Source organism: Orycteropus afer, unplaced genomic scaffold (assembly GCF_000298275.1).
Source record: "Orycteropus afer afer isolate SDZICR_OR568_19922 unplaced genomic scaffold, OryAfe1.0 scaffold00190, whole genome shotgun sequence".
In the NCBI taxonomy this organism is placed as follows: Eukaryota; Metazoa; Chordata; class Mammalia; order Tubulidentata; family Orycteropodidae; genus Orycteropus; species Orycteropus afer.
The window spans coordinates 2525962-2542147 of NW_006921777.1; the positions used below are offsets into that span (position 1 = coordinate 2525962).

At 36.9% G+C, this 16186-nt stretch overlaps 1 protein-coding gene across 1 annotated transcript in view; it reads right to left on the reverse strand.

Moving 5' to 3' along the window:
* NAV3 (neuron navigator 3) overlaps window positions 1-16186 on the reverse strand; it is a 552011-nt gene that overhangs the window by 184802 nt on the left and 351023 nt on the right. Inside the window, exon 12 of the mRNA XM_007947567.1 lies at window positions 6294-6413. Within this exon, the coding sequence (XP_007945758.1) occupies window positions 6294-6413 (120 nt within the window). The remainder of the gene's footprint in view (window positions 1-6293; window positions 6414-16186) is intronic.

Consider the following 16186-nt stretch of genomic DNA (forward strand, 5'->3'; position numbering starts at 1 on the left):
CCTGTAACTTTCACTACAGCAACAAAAACAAATCAAGTCCATTGCTATTCTAGCCAGCTTTCTACTTTGCCATTCTGTCAGTAAGTTTTTACTTGAAAACATTTTTTTTTTTTTTTTAGGACTTTGTCAATGAACTACTGTCAATGAATTATTACAAGATTTATCACCAATTTTCTAAAATAAATCAATCCACAGTATGTTAAAACAACCATTATTAAGGTATTTGGGAAACCACAAGATAGGAGGTAAAAGGCCTGACTCCTTGCACTATTAGCTACATGGTCTTGGGGCTCTAAGAAATTGATGCCTGTGAAAGAACTGGTTCTAAACTAGGGTACCTAGACCACAAGCATCAGCATTATTTGGAAACTTGTCAAAAATGCAGATCCTTAGCTCCATTGAAGACCTGCTGAATCAGAAACTCTAGGGATGGGGCTCATCAGTCTGAGCGTTAACAAGTCTTCCAGATGACAGCACGGCCTCAAAATAACCAAGAGATGCAATCACTTAACATCTCTGAATTTTAATTATCATGTTCACTAAAGGAGGTCATAAGATTAAAACATCTATAAAATTTGAAAGGAATAATTAATAGTCATTATGTAGAAGGAAAAAGGGAATCACTGATGAAAAACCTTAAAGAAAACTGAAATAAAGTTAAACAGGTTTTATTTTGAACTGCAGCACTACTCAGTTTATTTGTTATTTCAATATACATTCTGATTCACTACTAAGGGAAATTATCTTTTTTAAATGTACCCATTCTTTACCTTTAACTTGAAATATCAAACATAATTTCATGGGACTAACTAACACTCTTTGGAAAACACCAGGCTATATATACACTACCTGAAACAATTTGGTTAATTTTTCATGTTTGAATTTTTTTTTACAATGACATTTCAGTTTCATAAACTGGCATGGTTATTATTTACATAACAGATATTTATTGAGATCTCATGATGTGCCAAGCATTGGAGATACAAAGATTAATTAGATAGACCAAGAGGCAGTCATTCAAACAGAACAAGGGATACTGCGTCATTTAAAATCAAGAAAGGTATGGGTCAGGGATGTATCCTTTTACCGCACTTATTCTATATGTATGCTGAGCAAATAATTAGAGAAGAAGAATTAAATGAAGAAGAGCATGGCATCAAGATTGGAGGAAGACTCATTAACAACGTACGACATGCAGATAACAAAACCTTGCCTGCTGAAAGTGAAGACTTGAAGCATTTATTGATGAAGATCAAAGACTTTAGCCTTCAGTATGGATTACATCTCAACATAAAAAAAAAAAAAAAATTCTCACAACTGGACTGTGTCAACTTGGCTGGGCCTGGTTGAGTAGCTGGGTAGCTGGATGTAGTATTCCCCATGATGAGACTGGTAATCAACTCCATGGTGGAAAATACTGTGAGCAGCTGAGTAGCTGCCTTAGGGAATGTGGTCTGCTTCCTGTATATAAGCAGAAGCCTTGGGGAATGGTCTCTAGCTTATGGCACACTTGGACCCTGCATGTAGCCATGTCATTATTCAGCAGCCTGCCATGCTCTGCCAACCTTGGGACTTACAATAGACTTGAAGTAATGGCCTGCTATGTGGGTTGGTAACATTGGGACTGTGTCATTTTACTTGTAAGCCTTGGTTTGTCAGCCTCAGCAGCCAGCAGCTGAGTGAAGAAAAGCCTCCAGCTTCAGTGGGCTGGGAGCAGGAGGTAGAGCTGAAACCCAAGGTTGAGGGCCTTTCACTCATCCCCTAGAGCTTGGCACTTTGAACATGGACTTAAAGCCTTCAAATTGTAAGAATAAACTCCTCTTTGTTAAGGCCATCCCATTTGTGATATATTCCTATCAGAGTGGCACTAGGTAACCAAAACATGGACCAATAAGCAACATCATGATAAATGGAGAAAAGATTGAAGTTGTCAAGGATTTCATTTTACTTGGATGCACAATCAACTCCCACAGAAGCAGCTGTCAAGAAATCAAACGATATATCACATTGGGCAAATCTGCTGCAAAAGCTCTCCTTAAAGTGTTTAAGAGCAAAGATGGCCTTTTGAAGACTAAGTTGTGCCTCATCCAAGCCACGGTCTTTTTGGTCTTTTCAATATCCTCATGTGCATGTGAGAGATGGACAATGAATAAAGAAGACTACAGAAGAACTTAAGCATTTGAATTTTGCTATTGGTGAAGAATACTGAATGTACTATGGACTGCCAGAAGAACAAATTGATTATGGAGGAGGGACAGCCAGAATATTCTTCCCAAGTGAGAATAGCCAGATTTCATCTCTCATACTTTGGTCATGTTGTCAAAAGGGATCATTCCCTGGAGAAAGATATCATGCTTAAAGTAGAGGGTCAGCAAAACAGGGGAAGACCCTCAAGGAAGTGGATTGACACAGTGGCTGCATCAATGGGCTCAAGCATAGCAATGATTGTGAGGATGATGCAGGACTGGACAGTATTTCATTCTGTTGTACATAGGGTCCTATGAGCCAGAATCAACTCAATGGCACCTAACAACAACTACCCCCACATTCAAGTGTCTCATATTCCAGGATTGATAAAAACACATAAACACGTAATTACAGATGTGACTCCCTAACAAACAAGAGAGTGACATGCTGCAGGAGCACAGAGAAGTTATCTTTTGAAAATGATCAGAACAGAATGTTAAGAGAAGTTTTGTTTTTAAAATGCTATTTGCAAAATTATGTGGGCTTTTATTACCAACACAAAATTATCTTACTAGTATTTTCTGAAGTGGTGTGTGCCATGTAGGAGTTAAGTTGACAAGATAAAAAGGTTAAATCAGCAGAGAAAGTTTATATATCTCAATGGCAGCATTTTTCTTTGTTGAATAAAAATGAAGAAAGAAATACTGCTTTTGTATTACTTGACAGCTTTTCTTGCCTATGCTACTTGGAATGGGTATCAGATTTTTTTAAAAAAAACATATGAAAGGAAAAAAATAAAACATCACAAACAAGGAAGTTCTCTGAGTTACAGAAAGACAACTACAACATTTAAGATAAAGCATTTCAAGCTATATGGAAGTCACCTCCTGGAAAAAAAGAAAAAAAAAAAAAAACAGCAACTATTTTATAAGCTCATCAGACTCTTATTCGTAATAAAAGGGAAACTCCTATCTCTTCTGATAGCAATATTCGTACTCCAATCTTTTTGTTTAATTGATACAACTTACTAAAATGACTTTTTGTGATCCTTCAATATTACATAACTCTTTCAAAAACCTTTACCTAATTCTGAAAACCTGGATCTATCAAACAGACACAATTAATTTAAGATGCAACACATCATTATTTGACCTAATTTAAAGATTAGTGGCATTGGCATATTTTAATGTTTTGATAGTCTCTTTCCATTGACAGACCACATCTTTCTGAGTCATTTCTATGTTTGTGTTTATGTTAAACATTATTTATTTTCCTAGGCCTTGCATCTATTTGGTTATTTTAAGGTAGTGATGTCATCTGGAAGACTTGTTAAAGCTCAGACTCAGGAGCCCCATCTCTAGAATTTCTGATTCAGTAGGTCTTTGATGGAGCTAAGAATCTGCATTTTTGACAAGTTTCCAAATAATGCTGATGCTGCTGGTCTGGGTACCAAAGTTTAGAACCAGTGCTTTCACAGGCATCAATTTTTTAGGGCCCTAAGTCTTAGAGCCCTAAGTCTGTTGGTCTGAAGTTTCTCAATCTACAGCTTGATCAGGAAGTGCTAGTTATCCCAATTCTCTCAAAATTAACATCACCTTTGTGTTACTTCCTAGATTCTATACTCACAACCTCAATCTCAAAGACCATCAGATTTTCCTTCCTTTAATATTTTCCACTGTCTTGTAATAATCTGTAAGTTATTAGCTTGCAAAGATCGTTCACATTTGTATTCCCTCCCCTCCAATCACTGTCTTCCAGTTTTCTACATGATCCATTCTCTCTTTCATAACATTCTTATACTACCTTGGGTCTTTCCATGCCTCATTTGCTCTTACTCAATTGTACCCAATTGCTAGCAACATTCATTCATATGCTCATTCAGCCCATTAACATTTGTTACACAATTAATATATAATGAATATGACAATATTTTTGCACTCATGAGTTTAAATTATAATGAGAAGATAAAAAGTAAACATTTAAATGAATTAAAAAGTATGATATATTCAGGGACTGAAACATACAGTGAAGAAAATAATGACAATAGGTAAGAAAGTGAGTAGCAATGAAGTGTAGCTTAGCTGCAAAGATAGGCTAACATTAAGCTGAGTCCAATGATGAGATGAAGGCAATAATGTGAAGAACATGGAAAAGAATTTTCCAGGCAGAGAAAATACCAAAAGCTCTGAATAAGGAGCTATGATTGTATTTGTCTCCTAACCATAAGGTCAGTGGTTCAAACCCACCAGCTGCTTGGTGGAAGAAAGATGGAGCAATCTACTTCCATAAAGATTGACAGCCTCAGAAACCCAACAGGTGTTACTGTGACTCAGAATGGACTTGATGGCAGTGAGTTTGTTTGTTTGTTTGTGGTTGAGATAGGAATAAGCTTAGGCTAATCAAAGTGCAGAAAGTCCACTGCATTTCAATCTAGTGAAGGAGACAGGGAGGAATATGGTTGAAGAGAAGCTGAAGGAGGTGGGGAGTGAGCAAAAGTTTTCCTGAGACATTTTTAACCACATATTTCACACGTGGTATGCAAACTAGGAGACTACAATACATAGAGAATGAGACATAGGACCATTCCTCTGGCCACCACGAATTAAGATATTAACAGAATTTTAGTGAAGAGAAATTTAAAGACTAATACCAGGATTCATTGTCTTGCCTTGGTATTGATTGCATTCAAATATGCTCAATGAACTAAAATAGCTATTATTTTGAAATATGTATAACCCACCTCCATTACCATTAAGTAAATTCAGATTCATAGTGACCTTAAAGGACAGAGTAGAACTGCTGATAGGGTTTCCAAGGCTGTAAATCTTTACAGGAGAAGACTGCCTCATCTTTTTACTGAGGAGCAGCCGATGGGTTCAAACTGCTGACCTTTTAGTTAGCAGTCAAACACTTAACCACTGTGCTACCAGAGTTCCTTGAAATCTGGATACAATATCTTTTAATCTTTGTCTTCATAAATACTGAATTAATGATCCAAGAACCACTGTAGGTATTGACATATAGTAGTACTGGAAATGGGCCATCTCTTCCCTCAATAAATTCAAGATTCTGAGTGAAGAGTGGGCAAAATTAGGTCAGGCATATATCCTACACCTTTATTTCACAAAGGTAATACTCTCCAACAGTGATGATTCTGATATAACTGGCAAAATATATCCAGCAAAATAATGCCTAGTATATGAACCCACACATCCATTTAGGAAACTTGAGATAATGAAAAACAAAACAAAACAAAACAAAAAACAAACTCACTGCCACTGAGTCAATCCCAACGCATAGTGAATCCTTTTGGGTTTCCAAGGCAGTAAGTCTTTACAGAAGTAGATTGCCCAGTCTTCCTTCTGTGGAGTGGGTGGTGGGTTTGAACCACCAACCTTCTGGTTAGCACTCAAATGCCTTAGGCACTGCACCACCAGAGAGAAGTAGAAATCAGCCTAAAGATAGTGTTGTCATATATTTTCAACTGTACTTAAGAATCAAGTCTTTGTCATCGTTGTTGTTATGTGCCGTTGAGTTGGACCTGACTCATAGTACTCCTCCTTGGGTTTCCGAGACAGTATCACTACAGAAGTAGATTGCCCCATCTTTCTTCCAAGGAGTGGCTGGTGGGTTTGAACCACCAGTCTCCTGGTTAGCAGTCAAGTGCCTTAGGCACTATGCTACCAGAGCTCCCATCAAGTTTTTAGTACCTGATAATTTGAAATCTTTTGGGCATTAGCCTCCAGGTAAATTTGAGGGTATCTGAGCTAAAAGGGATTTATCAAGCAGGGTTCCTTTGAAAGCAAATAAGTCTAGGTATACAATTATGGTTTTACAATTATAAAAATTTGTCACTAACATCACCTGAAATTTAAAATATATTCTCAGCAGCAACACAATGTTTTTCCAGCATTTAAGAGCTAAAAACATTTTGCAAAAGTTTTAAAAAATATTTCAACATTATTTTTTGAGTTTTAGGTTTTAAAATATAAACATTATTACATTGGAATAAAAAATCCTTTTGGTTTATACTGTAAAAGTCACATAATCTCATTTGTAACCCTATTTTATTCACTCCTCAACATCACATAGATTGGTAACATTACCTGTCAGCATCCACGGTCACATCATGAACCCCTCTCTGGATGACATCCCTGGAAGTTGCTGTGTCTGGTATTCGGTTCAGACTTCTAGTATACAGATTGAGCCCTCCATCTGTCATATAGCTGAAAATAAATGTCTAGTTAATCAACAGAAAATTAAATGACCATATTGTATAAATTAACTTAATAAGAAAACTGTATTCACAATTTTCAATAATTATTCAAATGGTCTATTGGAGTTTCTTTTGTATAAATATTCTATTAACCAGGAAGAACTAAAATATCTGTTTAAGTTTATTAAGAAATCAACCTTCATTATTTCAACATGTAACTAGCCTACTTAATTTTTCTTCTGTTATCCATATTTAGAAAAGTCTTATCAATAATATAATTCTTACCAAAATAAACACCAAGATAATTTCATTTTGTAAATGCCATTTATGAAGAGTTGAAAGTCACAGGAGTAATGGAATATTACTAAACTTAATATTAGATGAACTTATTTATAAGTAGAAATTATGCCATAATTGACCACCACCCTAATAACCAACATGTATTATATGTTTAATATGTGTCAGAAAATGTTCCAGTTCATATGCAATACCAAATTTATATATCCATTTTAAGACAAAGAAAATAAGTAAGTACCAAAAGGTTAAATAATTGCTTGAGATCACTCAAAGCCATGGCAGAGCTGAGAGCTGAGTCTAAAAAGTCAGCTCCATTAACCACAATCTTAAACACCATGCAATGCTGTCTGAGCCAAAGCACCACATTGTCGTCCCTGCTTCCTGTCTTTGAAAACTATCTCCTTCCCATCACCTGACTATCACACAGAGTTGGTAGACCATGAAAGTCATGTGACTATTAAGTAATATTTCTTCCCTAGTGCTAAAGGGACAAGGAAGCAGCATCCTCAGATCTCCTCTAACTCCACAAGAGGAAGACAGAATCACCATCAGTAGACCAAGGCCTGCTCCTATGAGGCCAGATATGCTGCCACCCTCCAGACCTCTTACTAACCTTGACACCAACCTTCCATCCTATAGCACCCACCACCTCTTTACTGCATTTGATAATTTGCTGCAGTGGCCACAGAGAACTCACAGACTATGGGGTTTATTAGGGAAGCAACAGGCTACAATTCAAGTTCAGGAACACACTCTGGATACAATTCTTCAATTAGGACAGTCTCCCCTCTGCTGTGTCCTCAGACATGCCTCTCTGGCCCTTGGCCTCTCGGCCTAGCCTCTGCCTCTGTGGACCAGGTAAGCCTGACACTCTGTCTGATGCCTCTTGGTTCCACTGCTGCTGTCTTTCAACCAGGTGTGTCTCTCAGCAGCACACCTCTAAGCAGTGTTTTTCTCTCTTACCAGTGCATCTCTCTCTCAGCAGCATGTCTCTCTCTCAGCAGTGTGTCTCTCTCAGCCACCAGTGGTAGATTCCTTCTGCCTCCAGGAGGGCTTATTTTGAGCCTGGCAGAGTGGCATAAACCAACCAATCCCAACATCAGAGTTCTACACACCTGAGAGAGAGAGAACTAACTTTCCCAGAAGATTACTTCATGCTGCTCCAAGAGAAATACTCCAGGTGGATGATTTTAACAAGCAGGAGTTTAAATTGCATGGACCCACCCAGTAATCCAGTGGAAGTTACAAAGACTATGGCTAGAAAAACATACCATGTAATTTACTTCACCACGCCTAGACATGAGGTATTGGATCATGGTTTTATTTTCCTGTCTCATGATGGGCTAACCAGGTCTTTTTCCCTGGAGAATTAGAATTAAGTCTTTCTATGGAGATGAAGTAATGATAAAGGAAACAGAGGAGCTGTGGGTACCTTTTTCTACCAGGTGCAAAGAACCACAGAAAAATTTCTCAGAAAGGAAGAAGAATGAACCAGAAGCACAAAGAGAAGCAGAGAAAGTTGTTCATTTGGTTTTCACTCCACAACCTGCCTTTCATTTTTAGAAGATCTCATGACTCCCTGAAAATCAACTCTCATATTTATTTAAGCAAACTCAAGTTAACTTAATTTTTCTGAATTAAAAAAAAGGCAAGATAATTAACCTTTTAATTTCCTTATTTAATTTTGATTAGCCAAATAGTTTAATACCAGGATTACTAAATGGAACTAATTATTTATATAACTAGTAAATTTAGTGACTTACTAATTGGAAGAGCTTGAATCAGTTTCTTAACTGTGCTTCAATATCTTTCTCTGACGATGGGAAAAGTAGTATCTACCGCAGATGATTTAGGATAACTAAAAAAGTATATAAAGTTTTTAATATAATAAGAATGTGTAAACAGTAGCTACTTATATTCATGATGTCCAAACACATTTTGAAAAGGAAATGCAAGAATTTGACCTGTGAAAAACAAAGTTGCAAAGGAAATGCTAGGAGGTCTGGTAGCGTAGTGCCTAAGGCACTTGACTGCTAAAAAGAAGGCTGGCGGTTCAAACCCACCAGCCACTCCTCGGAATGAAGGTTGGGCAATCTACTTCTGTAGTGATACTGCCTCAGAAACTGAAGGAGGGGTCGCTATGAGTTGGGTCTGACTCAACGGCACATAACAACAACAACAAATAACAACACTAAATTTTACTACATTATCCTTATAAAGAGGGGCCTCATGGAACAGCTTTTAAAATGCTTGGCTTCTGACCAAACAGTTGGCAGTTTGAACCCACTAGCCACTCTGCAGGGAAAAGATGTGGCAGTCTGCATCTGTACAGACTTACAGCCTTGGAAACTCTATGGGGGCAGCTCTACTTAGTCCGATAGACTGCTAATGAGTCAGAATTGGTTTGAATTTGGTTATCCTCATAAAGTGCCCTGTAGGGTTAATTTTATTTAAAACTGAATTTAAATTTAAATTTTAAACCCCTACCACCACAGCTAGGAGCTCTGGTAGCATAGAGGCTAAGGCACTTGACTGCTAACCAGAAGGCTGGCAGTTCAAACCCACTAGCCACTCCTCGGAAGGAAGATGGGGCAATCTACTTCCGTAGTGATACTGCCTCGGAAACCCAAGGAGGGGTCGCTATGAGTCCGGTCTGACTTGATGGCACAGAACAACAACAACCACAGCTACCAAATTTAAAAAAGAAAAAGAAGATTTTGGCTCTAAAATACACTGAACATGGATGGGATGTGTTCTTTTTAATAGAGAATATTGGATACTAATTTAATTTTCTCTTATGACTAATTCATGGTTATGAGCATCAATTCCTGTTCTGTGTACAGTGATACTCAGTGGGATAATTGATGGGTGAAGAGCCAAATATTTGTCCTTAATTTTTTTTTGTCAATAGTCAGTGTTTTGTGTTAATATTTTGTTGTTTATTCTTGCTTCCAATTTTTTAGCTTATTTTCCACACAGTTATCAACTAATATTCCAGAAGGTTTTTATTGTCTCTTTTTTGAAGGTAGAGCAATTTTAAAGTTGGAAATTTCTTATAAAATAAAAAGTTTAGTGGCAAATATTTTCTTAATTCACTTCTCATTTTGGAGATAGGTTTTAAAAAGTTAGGATGGCAAGAATCTTCTCTCTTGATAAGTGAGCTGTAAAGGATTTGCTTTGAAGGAATAACATAAAATTTCAAAAAAGAAGAAAGATTCCCTAATAATATTCTATGTTAAACTTCAAAACTATCAGCCAAAGTCAGATTAAGAGGCAGAGAGACCTGTGAAAAAGTTGCAAAGGAAATTTATGGAGGCTACTAAGCAAAAAGAAAAAAATCCCTTAAATAAATTTTGAAGTTCTTAGGAGAATTTTGACCATCTTCAATTTCTCTAAGTCAGAAAATTATAAGATGATTCATATAAAAAGAAATCAATAATCTCATAAAGCATTTCCTGACTCTTCATCCCACTGGTACCTCAGGATATTTTTCTTTCTTTCTGTGTAGACAATCTTTGCATACTTAAGACTTCATGGCATATTTCGTTTAGGTGTCTGTTTCCCAAATTAATATTTCCAGATCATCCTGTTGCACCTTGCTGTTGAACAAGATATTAAGCTGCTTCCTGTGCATAGATATCTAAATATATAAGTACCTAAAATATAGCATGTAACTGAAGCTATATTATCTTCACCTATAAAGCTCATGATCTTTATATTTGTGCATATCATTATAGAGGAATAGCATCCATCCATTCAGCAATCTACATATATAATGCTCCTCCTCTTCACTCTCCACACCTAATTATTTTAAGATAGAATCTCTTCAAATCTGTAAATCAGCATTAGTAGGCTCTACTTGTTGTTGTTGTTATGTGCCGTCGAGTCGGCCCCGACTCATAGAGACCCCTCCTTGGGTTGCCGAGGCAGTATCACTATGGAAGTAGATTGCCCCATCTTCCTTCCGAGGAGTGGCTGGTGTGTATGAACCACCAGCCTTCTGGTTAGCAGTCAAGTACCTTAGGCACTATGCTACCAGAGCTCCTTATTCCTGGAATTCACTGAAAGAGGGAAAAATTGTAAAATGTTATTTTTTCATGTTCTCAACCATCTTAATCATATATAACTCCACCAACATAGCAACTCCATGTCTTTGCTTTTATAACGAAACATCCAGAAGGCTAGTAGTTCTAACCCACCAGCCACTTTTTGGAAAGAAGTTTGGGCAATCTCCTTCCATAGTGATACTGCCCCGGAAGTCCAAGGAGGGGTCACTATGAGTTGGATCCTACTCAATGACAGTGAGTTTGGTTTTGTTTGGTTTTTATATTGTATTTATGAGAAAGAGTACACAAGTGTAAAAGTATATAGAAAAGACTAAAATGAACTATCAGGTATCCATTACCAAGTTTCAGATATAAGTATTTCCAGTGTTTTCAACATACCCTACTGGCCCCTTTCAATCATATCCTCATTCTTTCATTGCAAACGTATCCACTGTTCTAGATTTTGTGTTAATAATTTCTTTCCATTTCTTCATAGTTTTCTCACATAGATTTATATACCTAACTATATATTGTTTAGCCTCACATGGTTTGGAACTTTATGTACATAGATATACTATATGTACATTTTTGGGATTTTCTTCTTTTGTTGAAATTCTATTTTTATGAATCATCTATAGTCATGTGTGTAGTTGTATTACTAATTTTGCAGTTGTATAGTTCTATTTCATGAATACACTAAAATTTATTCATCCATTTGCCTGTTGTGGTAATATGAACAGTTTTTCATATTTTTGCTGTTCAAAAAATACTGCAACGAACATTTATGTACATGTCTTATATTCATAAGCAAGAGCTTCTCTAACATCTGTAACTGGAAAGGCAATCACTGGATCATAAGATATACACATACTTATCTTTACTGTCATCTTTACTAGGCAATGATAAATAATTTTCACAATGGCTGTATAAATTTACATTACAACCCTCCTATGGATAAAAAACTTCTCATTATGCTTGAACTTTGCCAGTATTTGATAATGTTACTAATTATTTGGTAGCTGATAAATGTGAAATGACCCCTAATTTTAATTTTAATCAAAATTAGATTACCAAGCAGGCTGACCACATTTAAAAATTTTTCGTAGGTCATTTATATATTGTCTGTGCATGTTTGTTCCCACCTTTTTCTCATTTTTCTGTTCGAGTCTGTTTGATTGTTGGTTTTCCTCACCGATACTTTCATCCTTTGTCAGTTATATGTGTTGCATATGTCTGTGGCATTTATAGGGTTTGATCCTGACACTTTTCTCTTGCTCATATTTGTGTGAAATTAATTAATTCTGATCAAATAGGAATAAGCTCGATTTAGGTATGTTTTCTAATTTCACAGAGCAGTTGCTTTTACTTTTGTGTGGTATTTACAAACCTATTAATTTGCTTCCTGAGATTTCAGGCTTTGACTGTTAACCAGAAAGTTGGTGGTTCAAATCCACCAGCCACTCCGCAGAAGGAGGACAGGGAAATGTATTTCCATAAACATGTACCACCTCGGAAGCCTGATGGGGGTCGCTGTGAGTAGGAATTGACTCGAGGCAGTGTTTTTTTCTTTCTTTCTTTTTTTTTTTTTTTGGTTTCTTCTCTTCTCCTATTTTTATCTGGACATTCTCTACCTTCATCTCTCTGACTGAGATCACGTTCAATTTTGATTATACTCCCAGAAGTTTTCTGATAGTGCAGAGCTTTGTCTTGAAAGACAACTGTGGCTGGACCATTTAATAAGTTCATTTGTAGGGCCCCTTCCAATAAAGCTAGGTCCGTTACACACACTGGCTACTTGGGTGATCAAAATGCCTCTTAGCTCCACCTACTATTTTCAAACTGTCCCTGTGTCCTGTGTTTTCTAGTCAGTTTGTGTTGGCTTTTTTGGGATTCTCCTGTTCTTACACACCCCACTGCTTCCCTCTGTACATTCTTAGACATAAGCTGATACCATGCAGATCTCTTGGCTGTTGGTTTTTCCCCAGCTGGTTATACTTGGTATTTAAGAGGATATCTTGTCACTGTATTTTTTTTTTTAAATGATGTTCTTGGGTTTTTTACTTTAATCTTAGCTCTGGTGGCATAGTGCTTAAGGCTGCTAACCAGAAGGGTGGCAATTCAAACCCACCAGCCACTCCTCAGAAAGAAGGTTGGGCAATCTACTTCTGTAGTAATATCATGCTCAGAAACCCAAGGAGGGGTTGCTATGTGTCAGATCCAACTCGACGGCAGTGATTTTGGTTTTCTGAGTTTATATTGTTGTTATGTTTTCAAATGAGGGAATTTAGGAAGATTCAAAACTTGTCTCCACTATCGTCCATGTTCTTAGAATTCTGCTTTTATATTCAATATAACATGTTGTTGTTGTTGCTGTTATGTGCTGTCAAGTCGCACCTGACTCATAGCAACCTCTCCTTGGGTTTCTGAGGTGGTATCATTATACAAGTAGATTTCCCAACCTTCCTTTCAAGGAGTGGCTGGTGGGCTTCAACCGACAGCCTTCTGGTTAGCAGTCAAGCGCGTTAGGCACGACACTATCAGAGCTCCCTGAACATAACCTATCAGCTGCTATATATCACAAAAGCTAATTTTTAATGATACGCACACACAGAGCATGTAAAATTTTTCTTCCCCCTTCAAAGGAACTCCAGCTCAGCATCTTACTTTAGATTAGCACATAGATATAATTTGAGAATTATGCCTTAGGTCAAATGTTCTAGATAAGAAAATGATGCTAATAATGAATAAATGTTTAAAACCACTGCTATATTTATTTGTAGAAAATGAAGCTCCTAGGATTGAAATATGTACATATAAACATATGGACAATTTCACAAGGCCTTTATGACATGGTAGTTAAGAATGCAAACTCTGATGCCAGCCTGTTTAAGTTCAGGTTCCAGTGCTGCTACTTAATAGATGTGCAGACTTGAACAAATCACTTAAACTAGTTCTGCTCAGTTGCTTCATCTATAAAATGAAGAAAGTAAAGATACATTTACTTACTAGGATTTTGATGAGGATATAAATGAGCTAATATATACAAAGAAATTCTGGTGGCCTAGTGCCTAAGGCATTTGACTGCTAACTAGAAGGCTGGTGGTTCAAACCCACCAGCCACTCTTTGGAAGAAAGATTGGGCAATCTACTTCCATAAAGATACTGCCTCAGAAACCTAAGGAGGGGTCACTTTGAGTCAGGCACACTCCACAACAGTGAGTTTTTTGTCCACCCAGAGGTACTTGGAAGAGAGACCTGGACATCTACTTCCAAGAAATCAATCACTGAAAACCCTATTCTACCGTGCCACACACTGGGTCACCACGGAGTCAGAACTGACTTGATGGCAATAGGTTGGCTGGTTAGTATGCTTAGAGCATTGCCTAGTACATAGTAAGTGAGATGTAAATGCTAGTATTATCAGTTATTTTTTCATCATTCTACATTCATTCAAAATAATTCTTATGACTTGAATATGAAATAAGTAGAAGCCTAAAGATTAGGACTTTCTATGATTCACAAGTGAGATTCTTTTTAATCTAGTTCAGGTGACTCTGCCCTTTCCACTTTTGATCATACTTCAATCTTCAAGAATTTCACTAAAGGAGAATGGAAGGAAGACCATGAAAGAAACAGGAATAAAATATCCACCCCCCCTTTTTTTTTAAATTACATTTGTCAGATTTTTCAATTCCTTTGTGTCTGAGTTATGTGGCTTAAAGTAGAATTTTAGGTTATATTCTCAGTTGAACTATATATCACTGTGATACCTTCAGATAACTTCACATTCTACCCAATTAAAATATATTGCTTTCTTCCCAACTTTCAAGGGTATTTCTTTTTTGTTCATAAGCAGAGGCTTTTTCAAAGAGGCTTATTTTAAGTAAAGGGACTTCCTCAAATTCCTAATTACTGACAGATTCACATCCCAAGTGTTTAAAGTAATTTCAAAAAGAGAAGAAAGAGATAAGCCTTTACATGCTTGAGGAAATTCTGAATTCTTACAATGCCTATTAACCAATTTTTTAAGTGCATTAAAAAAAAAGAACTTTCCTCATTTACTCTATGACACTCCTTGTGGTTACATTCCTAAATTAAACATCTTCATCCATTAGAATATTTTTTGAACCTTTTGTTCCTTTAATCAGTGAAAAAAAAAAAAAAATTAATTAATTGGTAATAGAAGTTAACTTTCTGGTTCAATTTTCCATGACTTGTAGCAAAGATGTTCACTCTTTTTTCCTTCAAGGAAACATCATCAAATTAAAATTATCCTGGGATTCCTCTGGTCCTCTCCTCCTCCCCAGTTTTGATCTTAGTCTGAGACATTGGCTGTCTCAACAATCTCAAAAATGGCATACTATGTATCCTTTCACCACACTTATTCAATCTATATGTTGAGCAAATAGTCAGACAAGCTGAAGTGAATGAAGAAGAGCACAGCATCAGGATTGGAGGAAGACAATTAACAACCTGTAATATGCAGATGACACAACCTTGTCTGCTGAAAGCTAAGAAGACTTGAAGCATCTACTGATGAAGATCAAAGACTATAGGCTTCTATATGGATTACAACTCAACATAAAGAAAAGAAAAACCCTCACAGTGGGCTAAAAGCAATATCACACTAAAGGGAGAAAAAGATTGAAGTTATCAAGAATTTCATTTTACTTGGATCCATAATCAACATGCATGGAAGCAGCAGTCAAGAAATCAAATGATGGCAAATTTGCTTTTGCAGAAGACCTCATTAAAGTGTTTAAGAGCAAAAATGTCACTTTGAAGCCTGAGGTGTTCCTGACCATGGTATTTTCAATCACCTTACATGCATGTGAAAGCTGGGCAATGAATAAGGAAAACTGAGGAAGAAAGGATGCATCTAAATTATATGTTGGCAAAGAATATTGACTAAACCGTTGACTAACAGAAGAACAAATATGTCTTGAAAGAAGTATAGTGAGAATGTCCCTCAGAAGAGAGGATGGCCAGACTTTATCTCTCATACTTTGGTCGTGTTATCAGATGGACCCTTCCTGAAGAAGGACATCATGCTTTGTAAAGTAGAAGGGCAGTAAAGAAGGAGAAGACCTTCAGTGAGATGAACTGGCACAGTGGCTGCAACAATGGGCTCTAGCACAGAAAGGATTGTGAGGATGGTGAAGGAATGGGCAGTGTTTTTGTTCTGCTGTATATAGGGTTACTATGAGTTGGAACAGACTTGAAAGCACCTAACAGCAACAATAAATATTTAAAGAGTATATATACTGGGGTACTCATTAAAAGGAGTCTAAGAACTCCTTTGAAAGTTTTAATGAGATTGAAATTTTTGTTGTTGTTGTTATGTGCCATCAAGTCGGACCCGACTCATAGCGACCCCTCCTTGGGTTTCCGAGGCAGTATCACTACGGAAGTAGATTGCCCCATCTTCCTTCCGAGGAGT